The sequence below is a fragment of the Sphaerodactylus townsendi genome, linkage group LG03, assembly GCF_021028975.2.
Source record: "Sphaerodactylus townsendi isolate TG3544 linkage group LG03, MPM_Stown_v2.3, whole genome shotgun sequence".
Lineage (NCBI taxonomy): Eukaryota > Metazoa > Chordata > Lepidosauria > Squamata > Sphaerodactylidae > Sphaerodactylus > Sphaerodactylus townsendi.
The window spans coordinates 37,961,988-37,981,366 of record NC_059427.1 but is presented as its reverse complement, the minus strand read 5'-3'; the positions used below and the strand labels follow the sequence as shown (position 1 = coordinate 37,981,366).

At 41.4% G+C, this 19,379-nt stretch overlaps 1 protein-coding gene across 1 annotated transcript in view; it reads left to right on the top strand.

Annotated features, from left to right (window-relative positions):
* The window catches only part of LOC125427769 (contactin-3-like), a 259,865-nt gene that overhangs the window by 182,643 nt on the left and 57,843 nt on the right, over positions 1–19,379 (top strand). The window contains 3 exon segments of the mRNA XM_048487326.1: positions 7,853–7,989; positions 12,425–12,554; positions 15,246–15,396. Of these exon segments, the coding sequence (XP_048343283.1) occupies positions 7,853–7,989; positions 12,425–12,554; positions 15,246–15,396 (418 nt within the window).

Below are 19,379 nucleotides of genomic sequence, written 5' to 3'. Positions count from 1 at the left end.
ATGATTCTCTATATTTCCCTCTTCACACTTTTCTTTGTTTTGTGTAGAATCTGTTATACCTTGTCCAGCTCTATGGCATCCTTTTCTAAATGGGTTGATTAGAACCGTACGCATTATCCAAAATATCAGTGCTCTCTATATAAATTGTCATATGAGATTTTCCTCCCTTTCCATAATAATTTCTTACACCAAATTTGCCTTTTGCGCTCGTTTGAGGAAGCTGATATTTTCAGGGCTCTTTCCACTACCAAGTGATCAGTTTTCTGGTTGCATTGACTTCTTTTTCTCTCACCCTTCCTCCAAGCAACTCCCCCATGTTTTTCTAACCCACAACAAACCCTCAGAGTAGTTTTAGGCTAAACAGTATTGGCTGTCCCAATGAGCTTTATAACAGAAAGGGACTTTGAATTGAGTTCTTGCTGGTCCTAGTCTGATACTATAACCTCTGCAATACTCTTGAGTTAAATACCAATGAAAACTTTAGCTAAAGGTTGTTGTGCCAACATGCATGATGTAATGAAATTCTCATTATTGTGATGCTAATATTTGGTAAAATGTAAATAGTACAGATTTCCTTTTTCTTTCCTTCATATACAGCTCTATGGTTGATTATCACAATCAGTTTCAGTGTATATTTAGGAAAGCACTGAAGTATGAGGTTAACTATGTATTTAATTACTGCTGATTCCACAGAGACTTAAAATTGACCACATATTTAAATACTTTATTGAATAGGCTTTATAGGTACTTAACTGCAAATACCACAAGACCTTTGGAGAACTGACCTTGTCTTGCTGTTGCTGCTGCAGAATGCTGTGTACAAACCGGCAGTTCTCTTATGTATACATAATTTATACATGGTTATCTTTCTAATTTATCTTTAGATTCTTAACTATTCCTCCCAACACAAGTCCAAAATTATTAATTAAAAATTCTAGAACAAATATTCTCGGCTCTTCCACACTATCACCAAGTTCAAACTAATCTTATTAATTATATCTCTCTTGACACTCCACTGTGAAATTAGCAGCAGGTTTTTCTTTCCTCTCATTTTGTATTTTTAGTATGGTTTTAATTGTGTTAGTTTTCCCTTTTTTAGAGTCAAAACAGATGTGATGAAGATTATTGATCTCCATCTGTCTGCAAAAGGTAAATTGCTCACGTATGCAGCCACAGTTTAGATATGCCCATAGGGATGGGGGGTGGGGGTGGTGTGAGGGTATTTAAACCTTTGACTCTTGCTTGGTTTAAATAATTGAAACTGGATCCCCTATGAGAGCCAATATAGCAAAGTGGTTAGAGTATTAAACTAGGTTCTAGGACAACTGGGTTTAAATACTTTGATGTGAAAACTTACCAAGTTTTACAGAGGTGAATAAAACGCCTCCTGCCTGGCTGTATTTTTGCAAGTGGCTGCAAAAATTTTTTTTAAGACTCAAAAACAAAGGATTTTTTTAAAGACTCACAAATAGCACAATTCTAAAAAAACAGGTTTGAGAGAAATAACACAGGGCAGACTCGCTCTAGGGGCAGGATATGGTTGACATGCCCCCCCAAAAATGGTTTTTTACCATTCTAAACCCGTGTTTGTTGGCCCATGCGGAGTGGGCCAAAGGGTGCCCCTTCTTCTACTTGCATCAGTGGAAAAGCTGGTAGACTTCAACCAAGTGCAGAACAGATGTTATGCTAATGACTTGCAATTGTCTGGTCTCCCTCCCCCTGCTCCAATAACCTTTTTTTTAAAAAAAATGTTCTGCTGAATGCTTTCCAGCAGCCCCATGTTGCAGAGTGGTAAACTGCAGTGCTGCAGCTCTGCTCACATCCTGAATTCAGGCCCAGTGCAAGTCAATTGACTCAGCCTTCCATCCTTCCAAGGTCGTTAAAATGAGTACCCAGCTTGCTGGGGATAAAATGTAGGAAACTGAGGAAGGCGATGGCAAATCATCCTGTAAACATAGTCTGCCTAATAAAGGTTATGATGTGATATCACCCCATGGTTCAGTGATGCCCCAGTGCTTGCACAGGGGACTAGCTTTACATTTTAGATACTTCATTGAGGAGCCCTGTGTTATAGGGAATCATGCCCCAGTTGTTATTAACTTGATCAACACACAGGCCAGTGCATTTAGCCACCTTCTCCCAGTGTTGCATGTGCCTGGCAGGGGCAGAAGCACACTCTTGCAAACATTCTACATCTGCTGATACACGTGGTTAGGACTTTGAATACTGTGTGTAGCCTGTGCATAAACAAAGGTAAGAACATCCGTTGTGTAACTCAGTTTTATACATGAGACAGGAAAAATAAATAATTGTTCCTGCTAGGAAATCCACTACAGTTTCAGCTGTTCCAATTAGTTTATTCATGGGGGGAAAAACCAGTAAAGGGCACATATACTGAAAACTGTTGCAGTGTGAGCTATTTATTTTTTATGATTTGTACAAATTGGGGTAAGACTAATGTGCATGAATATAAAGTTAAAACCAGACTCCTCCTCTTAGTCGTGAGCACTTTAATATAACTGAATAATGGCTCACAGTTTATGTGCAAAATGATTTCTCTAGAACATATTGAAACTGTTGAGAACTTACTGAAATCCCATTTTTGATCATGAACTGCTATATAAACAGCCCAAATGCCGCAGGTCATAGTTCTCAAGAGGTTCTGACAACATCAAACTAACTACACAAATATGGGAGTTTTTTCATGCTCAAGCATTAATTACAAATGTATAAATTCATGTATAAATGCTACACTTCATCCACTGAAAATCATGGCAATGGCAGAATTGTTTAATGATTTATTAAATGGTTTTATTTGAGTTGTAATGAAAGAGAGTTTGTTAATCTTTACTTGTCATAGAGCTCCCCAATAACATTAAAAATGGCATTAAAAGATTACAAGACTGTACAGTTCTCAGCAGGGGCGTAATGCTCATTGGGCAAAGTGAGCAGTTGCCCAGGGTGCCCCCTTGTGGCGGGCGCCAAAAATGCAGGGTTCGTTTGTGTGCTTTTTTGGTATTTTAGTGGATTTTATATTTTTGGCCTTCAGGGGGCACAGTTTTGAGGCTAGCAGCACCAAAATTCCAGGAATGTTTCGGGAGACTCTCCTGATGCTATCACCCAGGTTTGGTGAGGTTTGGTTCAGGGAGTCCAAAGTTATGGACTCTCAAAGGGAGTGTTCCATCCCCCCCATTGTTTCCAATGGGAGCTAATAGGAGATGGGGGCTACACCTTTGAGGATCAATAACTTTGGACCCCCTGAACCAAAGTTCACCAAACCTGGGAGGTATAACCAGGAGAGTCTCTTATAATACCACCCAGGTTTTGGGAAGTTCGGTCCAGGGGGTCCAAAGCTATGGACTCCCAAAGGGGGTGCCCCATCACCCATTGTTTTCAATGGGAGCTAATAGAAGATGGGGCTACACCTTTGAGGGTCCATAACTTTGGACCCCCTGAACCAAACTTCTCCAAAACTGGGTGGTATCATCAGGAGAGTCTCCTAAAGATACCTGAAAGTTTGGTGCTGCTAGCTTAACAATTGCTTGATGGTGCTGCTAGCTTAACAAGTGATGCTGTTTCAGGGTGGGGGAGAATCAACCCCAAAATAGCATCACTTTCAAGGTTGTTTAAACAGGGAATGCCAGATTCTCCCTTTAAGGTGGATTTAAAAGGAGAATCTGGACTCCCTAGTTTAAACACCATTGAAAGTGATGCTGTTTGGGGGTGGATTCCAGCATCACTTATTTAAACTAGGGAGCCCAGATTCTCCTTTTAAATCCACCTTAAAAGGAGAATCTGGGGTTCCCAGTTTGGATAACATTGAAAGTGATGCTGTTTCCCCCAATTGGGGGGACTGGATACAACACCATAAAATGTTTTCCTAGCAGTAATAAAACATTTTGAAAGCATTTTGAAAGTGCTTTTGTGTGGCATGGCCTATTGCTGTGTTCAGATTTGTGAGTTGGGGCATGTTCTATAATGTAATGGTGACTTTGAAATGACCTGGTGTAAAAAATCATTGCTTGGTCATGGTGGGGGAGGGCGGCTGCCCATGGGGGGGGGCGCCAAACTCCAGTTTGCCTAGATACGCCACTGGGCGTAGCTACAAGGGGGCAGGGGGGGGTGCACGTTGCCCCGAGCACGCGCCTGGGGGGGCATCAAACTCAGGTTTTGCCCAGGGCCCCAGTTTGCTTAGTTACGCCACTGGTTCTCAGTACTTGTGTTTTCTCCTGGTTGGGTCTAGTGTAGCAGAGATTGTGAAAGAGGAGGCAGTTAGGAATGCTTACAGAGTTCTCTTCTGCAAATGTATTCAACAAGTTTGCTCTGTCTAGTCACTAGTATTACATATCCAAATGGACCCATCAGTACAACTTTGAGGCCACTCTGCAAAAGTCAGTAGAGTGCAGCTGTTAGAGTTTCAGACTAAGATCTGGGAGATCTAGGCTCAGTTCTCCACTCTGCCATTGGGGCTCACTGACTGACCTTGAGTCAGTTATACATTCTGACCCTAACTTACCTCACAAGTCTTTTGTGAGGATAGAATGAAGAAGAGCAGAATTGGATGGGAGATGGTAAATGATTGGAAAGGAAGAATGGCTGGTAACCATAATGGGGAGAAGATGGTATTGCTATTCTGGCTTTCAGGGAAGGGAGAGTAGGGGCAGGGTAATGAACTATGCCCCACAAATCCTTGTGGATCCCCCACTTATGCTATATATCAAATTAATCATGCATATTAAAATTGCACAATGAAAGTATACTGGGTTAGATCCAGCACAAAATTTCCACTTTTGCTGGAGTTCTTGCAGCAGCAGCAATGCAAGAAAGCAACCATGGTAATTCTTGTACTAAATCCAACTTATTATTTTCCTACTTGCTTTTCTACATGCACACAATGTTGCTAAAATGATTTCTGAGCAGCATAATATATAGGGAAGCAAGTACTAGGTATTGTCCAAACTCTTCTGCAGGCAGAACTGTACCAAGGCTGTTTCTCTTTCCACTCAGGCATTGCTGAATCCAAGTCATTACCTATAAAAATTATTTTCGCCACTTAATATCATCTATTACACTCTGTTCATCACACATTAATGCAGCTCTATAAATCATTCTGAAGAATTTGGTTTTGAAGATGCCTTTCTTGTACTTTACTCCTTTCAGTTAAAAGCATGGACAAGATCTTCAGCCCAAGGATACCCAGTGTGGTTAAAAATGGTAAAGAATGTTGGACTAGTATCTGGGAGACCTGGGTTTCAATTCCCACTGATGTCATAAAAGCTCATTTGATGACCTTGGCCCGATCATATATTCTCAGCCTAACCTCACAGGGTTGTGGAGAGGAGAACTAGATAAGCCACTTCGGATCTTGATTGAAGAGAAAGGCAGGATACAAACAAATTAAATGAATAAAATCATCAATTCAGATCAGTGGTCTGTGCTTTCCTGTTCTCTGAGGCTCTGTAAATCTGAAGAACTTTAAATCTATCCTGTTTAGCCGCCATTCACTAAGGATGTTAGCTCTGATACCACAGACAACATAATTGTTTATAAGACTCCTTCAAGTTACCATAGCTGCAAATTTTACTGAGCCTTCAAAATTCTGTAAAATTCTGCTCCATAGTTTGATTTGCTATTTGCATGCACATGATATATTTATTTCAACGGTTGTATTACAGTTAAGCAAACAATATTCTCCAGACCGGTCAATTAGTATTTATAGCTTTGCAGCTCCTCCCACCTTCTGCAACCCCGTCCTGTGTCAGCACAAAATTATTATGAAGGTGCCCAACCTCCTCTCCAGCGATGTGTAGGAGAATGGAAGATTTCAATTTATCACTTTTCATAGTTGTTTCTATTCACCATATACCCTAATAACATCAGGTTTGAGGATGGTTGTCACATATCACTGTTTACATGTCCATAGGTTCCTCCTGTTCAATGAACTTAAACAGGATTTATTTGGTCACAGCTCTCATAGCTCCCTTGTTTTCTGATCCCAACTTTACAGCTGTGAAAAGGTCTTCAGTTTGATCTGGTGCACTCATTATGCTTCTCTTCTGATGCCATGTAGTATTTCTTGCTCCACAGATATGTGCTTGGATCCCAACTAGTATTTCAAAAAGTGCAAGGACCTACTTGTGGAACATAATTTTCTGCCATCCTAAAGCAGGTCAACATGCCCTTGAAAATCCTATAATCCAGTTCATAGTCAGAATGAATAATGTCTTAAAATTGTTCTTAATTGAATATATTGGACCAATTCAGGATCTGATATGGAACATCAAGGAGAGGTTAGCTATCTGGGCTAGTGTACTGATAATCTAATTCTCTGGCCAATACCTGCCAAGATTGATTGATTGATTGATTGATTGATTGATTAATTAATATACGATTCACAAATTTGGGTTTGAATCAAAGATGCCTTATTCTCCATTGGAGGAGGGTCATGTGGATATGTATTTCACTTTCTAGACATCAAATATTAATTACTTGAAGTGTTTACTTGAAGCTTACTTGAAGCTCAATATTTGGGCTAAGATTGCTTATGACTCTACCTCCCCGCATTACCAACTATTGAAAGAAACGTATGGGTTCATAGTAATACCTCTTGTTGGTATGAGGCTTCCACTGGCTTCATATGGGTTCATAGTAATACCTCTTGTTGGTATGAGGCTTCCACTTTCACTCTTCCAGCGTGAGGGGAAATTCAAAAGAATTTGGATTGTGGAAGTGAAGGAGAATCAGAATCCTGCTTCAGAATCCTATACTCAAACACAAGAAAAAGAGAGCTATAGGCATCTGATCGTATGCTTAGGGAGAAGAGAGATTAGGTCCCTATCCCTCTGCATGTCATTCTTCTATCTGCTCCAAAACGTGACTTCTTGACTTCTAGGAATTAAGTTGAGAGTCAGGCATGTATGGGACTTGAAACCTCATCTCTTGCTGAATTTCCCATTCTCACTGCGCTATTGACCTCTAACAGAGATGTCTATTGAGAACTTCCTGTTGTGCCCTCTAGTCTTCTTCACAGGTCAGATGCATTAGTGTGCAGTGTTAAAAAGAATTGTCTGCACAGTTCCCACCAGACAACTTGAACCACCATCACTTGAGAAACCTATGGTTTATAAATTGGCCTCTGAACAATAATGGCCATGCTTGGTTGTGTAATGGAGTCTTTCTGATCTTCTTTCTGTTTAGTCATACTTATATAAATAATTGAATCAAACAGCATAAGACATCTAATAAATAGTGCAATAGGAGTAGGATTACTGTGTGAGGGGGGCACTAAGCTATTGCTTATGCAGAGAGTGGATTACCAAGGTGGACAAATGTTTATGCAGAAAAGAAGGGTGAATATAATGGGTTTGGTAATCTCAGCATAATGTTACTACAGCAGTCATATGCCCGTGTCACTCTTCAAAATACCAAAGTCCCTTCTTTGCTGCAATGACTTGCATGCTATTTTCAATGACAAGGATTCTGCAGAAAAAGAAAGAAAATCGTTTCTACAAAAAAATCTAAATAAATTGGGAGAAGCAGGAAATTACTTCCAGGAGCGACGAGATTTCACAACTGCATTCCCTGCTTCTTACAGAACCTTTCCTCCTGAATGCTTCTGTAGCAGTGAGGCATGACATTGAAATTAGCACCTAGTGCCATAATGTTAGCCATGTTAACAGACCCAAGTAAATACAATGTGACATTAATGTATCATTGAAGAAATGTTTTTGAAACCAGGACATTCTCTGGGTTCACACTTGGTCAGTTGTTTCACTAACTTGTTCTTTTAGCAATGTGGAGAAAATGTTTTTTTCTTCATCAAAGTCCCCCCCACCCTTGCTTTCTTTCACAGCAAAGCCTCACTGGGTTCAGATGATAAAAAACTTTGAAGCTGCAGTGGAAGACAACTTGTACTGGGAGTGCAGGGCCAGTGGCAAACCAAAACCATCCTACAGGTGGCTGAAAAACGGAGAACCTTTAGCATTAGAGGTGAGTGGGTGAAGATTTGTTTTTCAAATGAAATTGTGTACAAGTTGTATCTCTCAGCTATTAGAGCCCAGGTTGTCCCTTGGTGGGCAATGAAAAGGAAAGGAAGACAGCTATAGCGACAGTGTAGGAAGACTCAAGACAATTCCGATAAGACTTAGGCAAAGACTTAGGCAAAGCATACTCCATGGCACTGGAGGTGGCAAAGAAACAACACTTTCCCACTGCCATTGTGTCTGTACAGTGTAGGCCCTGACTAGCTGTTCTCCATGGTTAGAGCCCTTTTGAGATATGACCAGTAGAAAGAGATGGACTGTTTGATGGCCTGCTGTGAACATTCAGCTCAGCACTTTGCAGATAAATTGTTCACATCTGTTCCAACTTAAACTGTACATTAGCAGTGATAGGATAAGATGAAGGGGATAAGAGGAGGGGAGGAAAGAGGAGGGGGCCAGCATCTGGACCTGGCCCACCCACCCCAGCAGAGGGAGGGAGAGGGGGGAGGGGTGGCATGCAAGGGAGGGGAGGGAGAAGAAAGGGGCCCATCATCTGGACATGGCCCACCCATCGTAGCAGAGGGAGGGGGAGGGGTGCCAGAGTGCCAGCCTGTCCAGTGGTTTGGAAAACTTTTTCGTTTTCAGTCTGCATATGTGTACCAAATAACTGGAGGCTTGAAGCTCATTAGAAGTGTATGTCCCTTGCCCTTTCTGTTTACTTAAATCTGGACCTAGGAGATCTCAATAACTACCAATCAGTCTCAAATGTTGCCTTACTGAGTAAAGTGATTGAATGAGTAGTGGCTGGACAACTTCAGTCATTTGTTGCAGACAAAGAAAATTGTTCAGGTCCTTTAGGCCTGGTTATGGAACTGAAACAACCTTGGACATTATGGTGGATGACCTGCAACAGTAGATGGACTGAGGAAGTAGGACTCTTTGGATTCTCCTGGATCTCTCAGAAGATTTCAGTAGTATTGATCATGGGATCCTTCTGTACCGCCTTTCCAGGCTGGGATTGGGAGGCACAGTTCTGCAGTGGTTCTGGTCCTACCTGGAGGATGGATTTCAGAAAGCTGTGCTGGAGAACTCTTGCTCATCCTCTTGACCTTTGGCCTGTGGCTTCCTGCAAGGTTGCATCTTGTCCCCTGTGCTCTTTAGCATCGATGTGGAACCTCTGGGTGTGGTCAGATGGAGATTTGGGCTATATAATGGTCAACTTTATTTCATACTTTTGGCTAATCACTTGGGAGCTGTAGAAACCCTGAACTGGTGCCTGGAGGTATTTTTGGCATTTGTGCAAGCTAATAAACTGAAGCTAAATCCTGACAAGACAACAGTGCAACTGATGAGCAGAAGGTCCTGCCCAGGATTTAAAGCATCATTCATTCTGGATGAGATTGCACTCCGCTTGAAGGAACAGGCCGGTAGTCCAGGGGTGTGGTTGGACCCAGACCTACTCCTTGATAAATAGGGAGAAGGTATGGGAAAGTGTGCCTTTTACCAGCTTTGGTTCTCCATCTTTCTTGGGCAGTAAAGATCAACCACTGTGCTGCATGCTCTGGTTGTATCTGGGCTAAATTATTGCAATGAGACGGAACCTACTGAACTACTGTAGCAAACTTTAAAAGTCTTCTCCATTTCCCCCACCTTCTGAGGTTAGGTTAATGGCAACTCAGGAGCACCCAAACTCTGGAACTCGCTCCCCAGGGAGATTTATCTGTCCCTTTCAGTTGCCATTTTGCACCAAGGTGATTTTTTAACAACAAAAATGGTTTGGTCCCCTCCTTTGTGCCTGCTGGGTTTTTTTTAGATGTTTTAATCATTGTTTTATGACTTTGTATGTTTTTACTTTTGATTTTAATTAATTTAATGATTTTTTTGCTTTTGTTGTGTAGTTTTAATGGGTTTAATGGGTTTAAAATGTAATTTTATTATGTAAGTTATAATTTGTTAATTGCCTTGTGAGAGCAGAAAGGAGGGATATAAATAAGTTCAGAATCCACATTAGCGTTCGGAAGAGGTTAAATTGCTTCTTCAAGTATTTGTCAGACAAATATGAAAGCATGATAGTTAGTTTTAAATTCAGGTTACAATTCAGTGCAGTTTTAGAAAAAATTGCAAAGATCCATAAGGAATGCACAAGGTATGATTTTGCTTATTAAAATAAAGTTATGACAGAGTCCTTGAAATAAATTATGCAGAAAGCTTTTTGTCAAATGCTGGAAGTACATATTTAGGGATTGTAACTTTGTCTAGTCTAATCTTCTATTATGGTGTGAGAAAATAAGGATAACTTAATTTTTTCACTTCTGTGTTGAAGTGTAGTAATAGACAACAGATGAGTGTTCTTCAAATGTACATTTTTTCATTATGCTAAATAATGGTTGTCATATTTCAGTCGAGGAAAGCCATAACTGGAGCATTTCTGAAGAGTGATTAGTCATCACATGAATAGTTCATCCAGAAATGTGAGGAAAAGAATACAGGTTGGACCAAAGGTGACCTTGCACAAGTGGAAGGCACTTCTACTCATGCAAGGTGCAATTCACATTCTCTTCAGATTTTCCCAGGTTTTATTTATTCATATTATTTACAATCTGCCTTCCTCAAGGTGGATTGCAGAAAGGAAGTCAACACAATCAATGAAGGGACATTCACTAAACAGTGAAATAGGATTAGGGTTGCATAGCAGGAGGTTAGGTTTGATGGCCCTTGTAGTCTCTTCAAACTCTATGATTCTGTGATTGTAGAATGAACCAAGGTCTAAAAACAGATAGATAATGGAAAATTCCATTGTAGGATTTTAGTTTCCAAAAGCTAGTATACAGTAGTATAGACCACAGTCCCTAGTCCTTTTTTCAAGTAACTTTGTGAAGCATTTTGTACAGTACTCCCTAGTGGCTTGCATAGAAAAGCCCTCTTGAATAATTCAGTTTTGGACAGTTTGCAGAAAGCCATGCCTGTGGGAACCTTACTGGCCTCCTCAAGCAGGCTGGGGGCCACAGCAGAGAAGGCACCTGTTGATTTTGCCCATCTGCAGGTTGGCATATGTAGAAGACCATGATCTAATGAGCAAAGCTCTCATGGTAGATCACAGGAGGAGAGGTGGTCTTGCAGATATGAGTCCAAGGTCATAAAGGGCTTTGTGTGTGATAGTTAAGGGGTAACAGGACTACAGGGGTAACAGGACTACAGAAGCAGACAATAGCAAACCACCCCTTGTAGTCTCTTGCATTAAAAATCCTATCAGGTTGCCATATGTCAGCTGTGGAGGGCCTGCAGTATGGGAGTAACATGCTACATCTAGATTCTGACAATACCAAGCTGTGGCATTCTGCAATAGCATTTGAGCTGTAGCACCCACACTGTATCCCACACCGATTCCATTGAGTAGTGCAGAGAGCAGTAAAGAACAGAGGTCAGAGATATGTCCTTCTCTCACAGTTATTTGGATCCATCCCTATTTGTTCTTCTAAAATAGAAGACTGTAAATGAGAAACCTTAATGTGTTTGTGTTTTTAGACTTGATTGCAAAAGTGTTCGGATGCTATTCACTGTTCTGTCCTTTGCAAGTTCTCTACAGGCTAAATTACGTTAGGCTTTTTACTGACATAATGTAAATTTGTAATGAATGCATCTAGTTTTTAATATGGAGGAGAATTCAGTCGTGTCCTCCCATCTGCAATCTTAAATGATTCCACTCAAGCACAGATGTACTATCTTAGTGAGAAGTAGTTGTCACATTTACCTCACACATGCAGAGATTAAGGATGCAATGAGGCGCCAGAGCTCTGAAGTGGCGAATGGGCTGTGCCACTTCAGCTCATGGAGAATCACATTTTGAATGGTCCCTTTAGTTAAAATCACACCAGTCAAAAAGGGAAAGAAAGGGGCAGAAGGGTTCTCATTTCTTTGTCAGTAGTCACCTTGGTGGTTCTGTGACAAGGATCATTCATAACTGGAGTCCACAAGGTCTTGTTAGCCCCTCCTCATTCTCCCATTTCATTGTGATTTCATTATTTGTCATTCATGAAACAACCTTGAATACAGCCTATATGCAGAAGTCAGCATGCTTGTAAGCTCTAAACATAAAGAGAATTGATTCCCAGGACTGTTAGAAATAGTCCACACTGCCAACTAAATACAAGACTTTAGTAGTGATGGTTTTTTAAGAACATTGAGAGGATGTTTAAGCCTAGGATTCCTGTTTGAGGTTTATATCTGCTGAGTAGCACTTTGACACCTTCCATCTCATAAAAGCCATTATTATTATAGTGCTCCCTTTGAACATAGCATGCCTGAATGTAGGTATCAGATAAGTTCTACTTTGGATGCAAAAACACAAGGTATACTTATAGAGCCCAAATATGCTTCCTTCATCTGGCTTCTTGGTCCTTTCAAGCCCATTACATTTCTAACTTCTTGTTTTTATTGACCAGGGAAGGATACAAAATGAAAATGGGGCATTGATAATAACAAACCTAAACTTGACCGATTCCGGCATATACCAGTGCATAGCAGAAAACAAACATGGCACAATATATTCCAGTGCTGAACTCCAGGTGGTAGGTAAGTCTAGATTCTCTTTTATGTTTTTTTTAATATATATTTTTCCCAGACCTCACTCACTGTCACATTGATGGTCTTTTTAACAAAAGTCTAACATGGAAAAATAAAATCTTGGTCACAGTAAGCAACTTCTTTGCAGTGGTGAGTCCTTTCTTCACCTGTATCTGTAGAGAAGTGCTGGAAGGGAGGAAAGAGAAAGCAAAAAAAAAAAAAATCCAATGTATTTTACAGCCCAATCATTCACTGCTTTAAAACGAGGACACCAGGATAAATTATTAATTAGGGGAGAGCTGAGACAAAGACTTGGATGCAGGCCCAGAGATTAAAACTAATCACACTATCTGGAAGCAACCTTGCCTCAGCACATTACTCCATTGCGCTGACCTTCTGCATTCTGGCTCTAGTATTCCTGGGAGACCAATGTCATTTAAAAGCAACAAGGTGGGTTCCTGTGACCACTTCCTTAATTATGAACATGGGGGACACACAATCATTTAGTCCTCCAGGTGATGCCAACTTGTTTTTTAAAACAGTGTGCAAACACAGGGTGGACAGCTGAACTGGCTGAGGGTATGGTGAATTCAAGTGACGAAAGAAGCCTAAAGAAGTGTTGAGTATGGTGCTATTTTTTTTCCTGCACGGATATTCCCACTTTGTAACAGAGGTGACTGTCCCAATGAAATATTTACAGATATGTCATTCCCAGCAGAACATACAATGTAAGCATACACGTCAGCTAGACATAATCATTGCTCCTTGCTGCTAATCATATTCTCCCATTTGTAGTAGGAAATATGTGGAATCCAAGAGGCGTCTGTCTGATTATCCGCTTGGAAACCAGTCAGATGTGACTTGTGGTTCACACATAGTCTAGTTCTGTCAAAAAGGGGTGCCACTTGCTGTTGTTTCCATGGTAATAATATTCTGTTGCAGGGGCAGGGGCAAAATGATTAGACAGTTTTCTGCAGGGTTATCTGGTTGGGAGCCTTTTTGTGCTCCAGTCAGCCTCTGACATAGTGATGCTCAAGACGTTTGTACAAATTGCTTAAAACAAGTTCTCAGTTCAAAATCGTATTTGTTCAATCCACTTTGGAAGGTTAGTTAAGATATATTGAACCATGGTCTATCTTTATGCTGAAACACTCAGAAGCACTTCAGTGTTACCTTAACAGTGTTAGAAAGACTTCTGGTGTGTGTATTTTTGTCTGTTTCTGATACATCCAACACTGAAGGAGTCCATTAGATTTGTCTCAATATACTATATATCCCATCATGAGAAAGGAGCTGTGTGACTCAGCCCCCATGCACACTAGGAATGCTGAGAAAGTTTTCAACAGTCAAATTTACCATACTCAGAGGTGTCAGTCAGACACAAGCCCATCTAGCCTGTTCAATTTATGTTGAACAGCTGCAAACATCCGCCACACAGGTTTGCATTAGGTTGTACTCGCAAAGACACTGCCAATTCAAACTGATTGGTAGCCATCAGCATCAAGAGGGACTAGTTGGATTAATACCAGAGGAAAGGGGTTTATTAAAGCACAGCATTTATTTATGACATTTATATGATTTGTGACTGATTTAATCATCTGTTTAAGCAACTGCCTCCTGAGAAAAGCACTTACACAGCTAGGACAAGGGATGTAGTAGAACTTAATTGGACTGTGTGGGAACATGCAAGTGGAAAAAGCCAGTTGCTCTGCACTGCCTGGTTATTCAGACATATAGTGAAGCAATCAGTGAAGCAATCTCTATTTGCAGCCAGTGTACAAAAGTGAGCCAAACCGGTGCATATAATGCAGATGCTTAAATCCAGTCATATGCAGAAAGTATATGAAAAGAAAGTATATGTTAAATGTCATGGTCCTCCCCTCCCCCACCCCACTAAGCTGGGTCTGGACTTACAAACCTCAGAGGAAGATCCTGAGGACCGAGAAACATGGCCACAGGGAAAGCAGGAAACTCTGGGCAATTCCTACAGGGTAGGTGTCACCGGCTCCAGAACTTGCCCTGCCATGGGAGCTTCTTCACCAAAACTTCCAACAGTCCCCCCAGGTCCTGGGGCAACTCACTGACACTACAGGATTTAGTGCACAAGCTCACCAGCATCTACCTCCGCCTGGCAGGATTAGTGGAGGCAGCGGGTTTGTGCCAAAATAGCCCAGCAAAGGCACAGGGCCAGGCTTGCAGATCATGTTCCACCTCCTGGACCAAATTGTGATGGATGTAATCTTCTGCAGGATTCTGACCCCATTAAAACCTGGACAAGATGAGGCCCAGGTGCTGCTCCACAGCAGGTAGAGTTGCTGTATTCTCAGTCATTTTAAGCATTGGGCTGGGAAGGGAAGTTTGCTGGATCTGTTGGTCTACTAGGTACATGCCTGTGATCAGCTTTGTGCTTCCTGTTCTAGCTCTGGCTGCAAGTGCCAGTAAATGATCCCAAGCCTCCTTATCTAGACCTCAGGGCACTGCTCCAGAGGAGACCTGGGCCTGCCTGCAAAGTGCAGGAGATCACATTCCCAGTTGAATAGGGTGATATTTCAATGTACAGTTGCTATTATAGTGATTTCATGAACTGGAAGTAGCAAATATTAATTCTGAAATGACAAAGAAGAAGGCAGGACTGGTAGGAACACAATTGGGGCATGTTAGAGAAGTAACTTTTTCATAGCTTATGCTTTCTTTTACCAGCTTCAGCTCCTGACTTCTCCAGAAGCCCAATGAAGGAACTGATTCAACTGCAGATTGGCTCTTCAGCTCATTTTGAGTGCAAGCCAAAGGCTTCCCCAAAAGCATCCATCACTTGGAGAAAGGGAGGTGAGGTGCTCCAAGAAAATGAAAGGTATTATACAAGCATGGATATTTTCATATTTTTAGTACTGTTATTTTTAGATTTGTTATGGAATAACAGCATACATTCTTTACCTTCCAAATCTAAATAAATAAGGCAACATGGAGGAGGGGAAGGGGGAGACAATTAGTTACATTTGCAAATGACAGCAAATGGGAAGGATTAGCAAACACTCCTGAAGACAGAGATAGAATTCAGCTAGATCTCAGCACACTGGGAAAGTGGGTGGATGTGAACAAAGTACAGAGTTCTGCTTCTGGATATCAAAGATGAGAAGCATGCATACTGATTGAGGGTTACATTTTTGGTAGCGCTGTGTGTGAACAAGATCTAGTGATACAGGTGGACTGTAAACTGAATATGAGCAGTCAAAAAGAGCTAATGTAGTTTTGGGTTCTATCAGTAGGGGCATGTCATCCAAATCAGTTGTTTTTGTAGTCCTGCTGTACAATGCACTGCTCAGGCCATACCTTATTTAAAAACACAGTAATAAAAGCTCAGCTGGAATGTGTTCCACAGGTTAGAAAAGGCAGCACCCAGTCCAAAAGAAAGCCACCATGGTTAACAAGAGAGGTTGAGGAAATTATCAGAAAAAAGAAAATGTCTTTTAGAAAATGGAAGTCCAGTTTGGCTGATGAAGAATATGAGGGAACATAAATGGTGGCAAAAGAGAAGCAAGTTAGCTGTAAGGGAGGCAAAAAAGGATTATGAGGAACGCATGTCTTCACCCAAGAGGAGGTGAGGAACATTCCTGCACCTGAACCAAGCTTCTTAGGAGGCGAATCCGAGGAACTAGCGAAGATAGTGATAGACAAGGAAGAAGTTCTGGCAGCCATTGATAAACTAAATGTTACCAAATCCCCTGGCCCAGATTGCATTCACCCAAGAGTTCTTAAAGAGCTCAAGCATGAAATTGCTGATCTTCTCACTTTAATATGCAACTTATCCCTGAAATCAGGCTCCATCCCTGAAGACTGGAAGATGGCCAATGTCACACCAATCTTTAAGAAAGGATCTAGGGGGGACCCAGGAAATTACAGGCCAGTCAGTTTGACATCTGTTCCTGGTAAATTAGTAGAATCTATCATTAAAGATAAAATTATAAAACATGTAGAAAAGCAAGACCTGCTGAGAAAGAGTCAGCATGGCTTTTGCAGAGGCAAATCCTGTCTTACAAACTTACTAGAGTTCTTTGAGGGTGTAAACAGGCATGTTGACAGGGGTGAACCGGTGGACATTGTCTACTTGGATTTCCAAAAGGCTTTTGACAAAGTTCCTCACCAGAGACTGTTGAGAAAACTCAGCAATGAAGGAATAAGAGGGGAAGTCCTCCTATGGATTAAAAACTGGTTGAGAAACAGGAAACAAAGAGTGGGTGTAAATGGGAAGTTCTCACAATGGAGAGATGTCGGGAGTGGTGTCCCCCAAGGATCCGTTTTGGGACCAGTGCTCTTTAACCTATTCATAAATGACCTGGAAGTAGGGGTGGGTAGCGTGGTGGCCAAGTTTGCAGATGATACCACATTATGTAGGGTGGTGAGAACCACAAAGGATTGCGAAGAGCTCCAAGCGGACCTTGATAAATTAGGTGAGTGGGCTCAGAAATGGCCAATGCAGTTCAATGTAGCAAAATGTAAAGTGATGCACATAGGGGCAAAAAATCCAAACTTCACATACACGCTACAGGGGTCAGTGCTATCAGTCACAGACCAGGAAAGGGATTTAGGCGTCTCAGTTGATAGTTCCATGGGAATGTCAACTCAATGCATGGCAGCTGTGAAAAAGGCAAACTCTATGCTGGGGATCATTAGAAAAGGAATTGATAATAAAACTGCAAAGATTTTCATGCCCTTATATAAAGCAGTGGTGCGACCGCACTTGGAGTACTGTGTCCAGTTCTGGTCGCCGCATCTCAAAAAGGATATTGAGGAGATAGAAAAAGTGCAGAGAAGGGCAACAAGGTTGATTGAGGGACTGGAGCACCTTCCCTATGAGGAGAGGCTGCAGCGTTTGGGACTCTTTAGTTTGGAGAGGAGGCGGCTGAGGGGGGATATGATTGAAGTCTACAAAATTATGCATGGGGTAGAAAATGTTGACAGAGAGAAATTTTTCTCTCTTTCTCACAATACTAGAACCAGGGGGCATTCATTGAAAATGCTGGGGTGAAGAATTAGGACTAATAAAAGGAAACACTTCTTCACGCAACGTGTGATTGGTGTTTGGAATATGCTGCCACAGGAGGTGGTGATGGCCACTAACCTGGATAGCTTTCAAAGGGGCTTGGACAGATTTATGGAGGAGAAGTCGATTTATGGCTACCAATCTTGATCCTCTTTGATCTGAGATTTCAAATGCCTTAACAGACCAGGTGATCGGGAGCAACAGCCGCAGAAGGCCATTGCGTTCACATCCTACATGTGAGCTCCCAAAGGCACCTGGTGGGCCACTGCGAGTAGCAGAGAGCTGGACTAGATGGACTTTGGTCTGATCCAGCTGGCTTGTTCTTATGTTCTTATGTTCTTATGTTCTTACCTGTAGTACTGTGTGCAGTTCTTGAGGCCTCACTTCAAAAAAGGATGTGGACAGAATGAAATGGGTACAGAAGAGAGTAATGAGGATGATCAGGGACCTGGAGTCCTATGAGGAAAGGCTGAGGGACTTGGGAGTGTTTAGTCTGGAAAAGAGGAGATTGAGGGGAGAAATGATCACTCTCTTTAAGTATTTGATAGGCTGTCACTTAGAGGACAGAAAAGTGTTCTTGTTGACAGCAGAGGATAGGAGTCACAATGAGTATATATATTATGGGTGGAAAGGTACTAGCTGAACACTAGGTAAAAACAATGTTTACGGTGAAAGTTGTTCAGCAGTGAAATCAGCTGCCTCAGGAGTTGGTGACCTCTTCCTCACTGGCAGTCATCAAAGCACCAGCTAGATGAATGCTTGTTAGGGATATTTTAGTCCATTCCTGTATTGAGCAGGACTAGATGGCCTGAATGTCCCCTTCCAACTCTACGATGCTATGTCTTCCATTTCTCTTACCCTGATCTCTCTTGGGATTTTGGTTCTATGCAAAGAATGTTCCCCAGCTATATGCAAGAACTAATTCAATTTTTTGGGGGAAAAAACAAGTAGACTTTGTTTTGCTCTTATTCAGTGCATTAATATGTAAATCCTCTGAAAAGAAACCTTTGCCCCTTGTTTAGACCTCTTTCCAGTAGCATGGTTAAATGTCAAAAGAGTATCGTGTTAGTGTATAAGCAGTAAAAATTCTGAAAGAGTTGTAGCACTTCAGAGATTGATTTATTGTGGAATGATCTTTCATAGACAGCAGGCTGCCTCATCAAATGCACAAAATGGGGTGGGTGTATTAGTGCCTGAACACACACAAACAGAGGTTGAGGTACAAAGGAGAACAAGCTAATTTAGCAAGTTAGGAATGAAAGCTTACAGGATTTCAAAAGACTGAAGCCTTAACTGCAAAATAAACCCTGAATATAATATTGACTAAATATTTGGAGACACATCAAAGCTGAAATAATGAATAGATGTTTTTGGTTATTATTGATTTACTTTGCCATCACTGTATATGTGCTGTAAAATGCAAAAGGCTTGGTCCTTCCACCCCATCCCCAAAACATTTTGCAGTTTAAACTTAGGAGAGGGAAGACAACAAAGGAAGGGAATGAAGTTAAAAGAAAGAGACAACAGAGGGATGGTTGTGGCCGGTTGCAGTTGCATGAACTGAGGCTTCGTTTCAATTTGATGCATGTGTGTTTGACCAAATAAGTTAAAGCTACACTTCACAGAAGGTTTTGAATTTGATTTTCAGATGGAGAAAGGCAGAACTACAAGTGTGTTGCAGGTAGGCAGGGTGTGGTCAGGTTCAGTCTCACAGGACAGGACAGGCAGCAGACAAGAGCATAGTCAGAAGACAGTCCAGTGGTCAAGGCAGGCTTCAGACAAAGGCTGGTCAG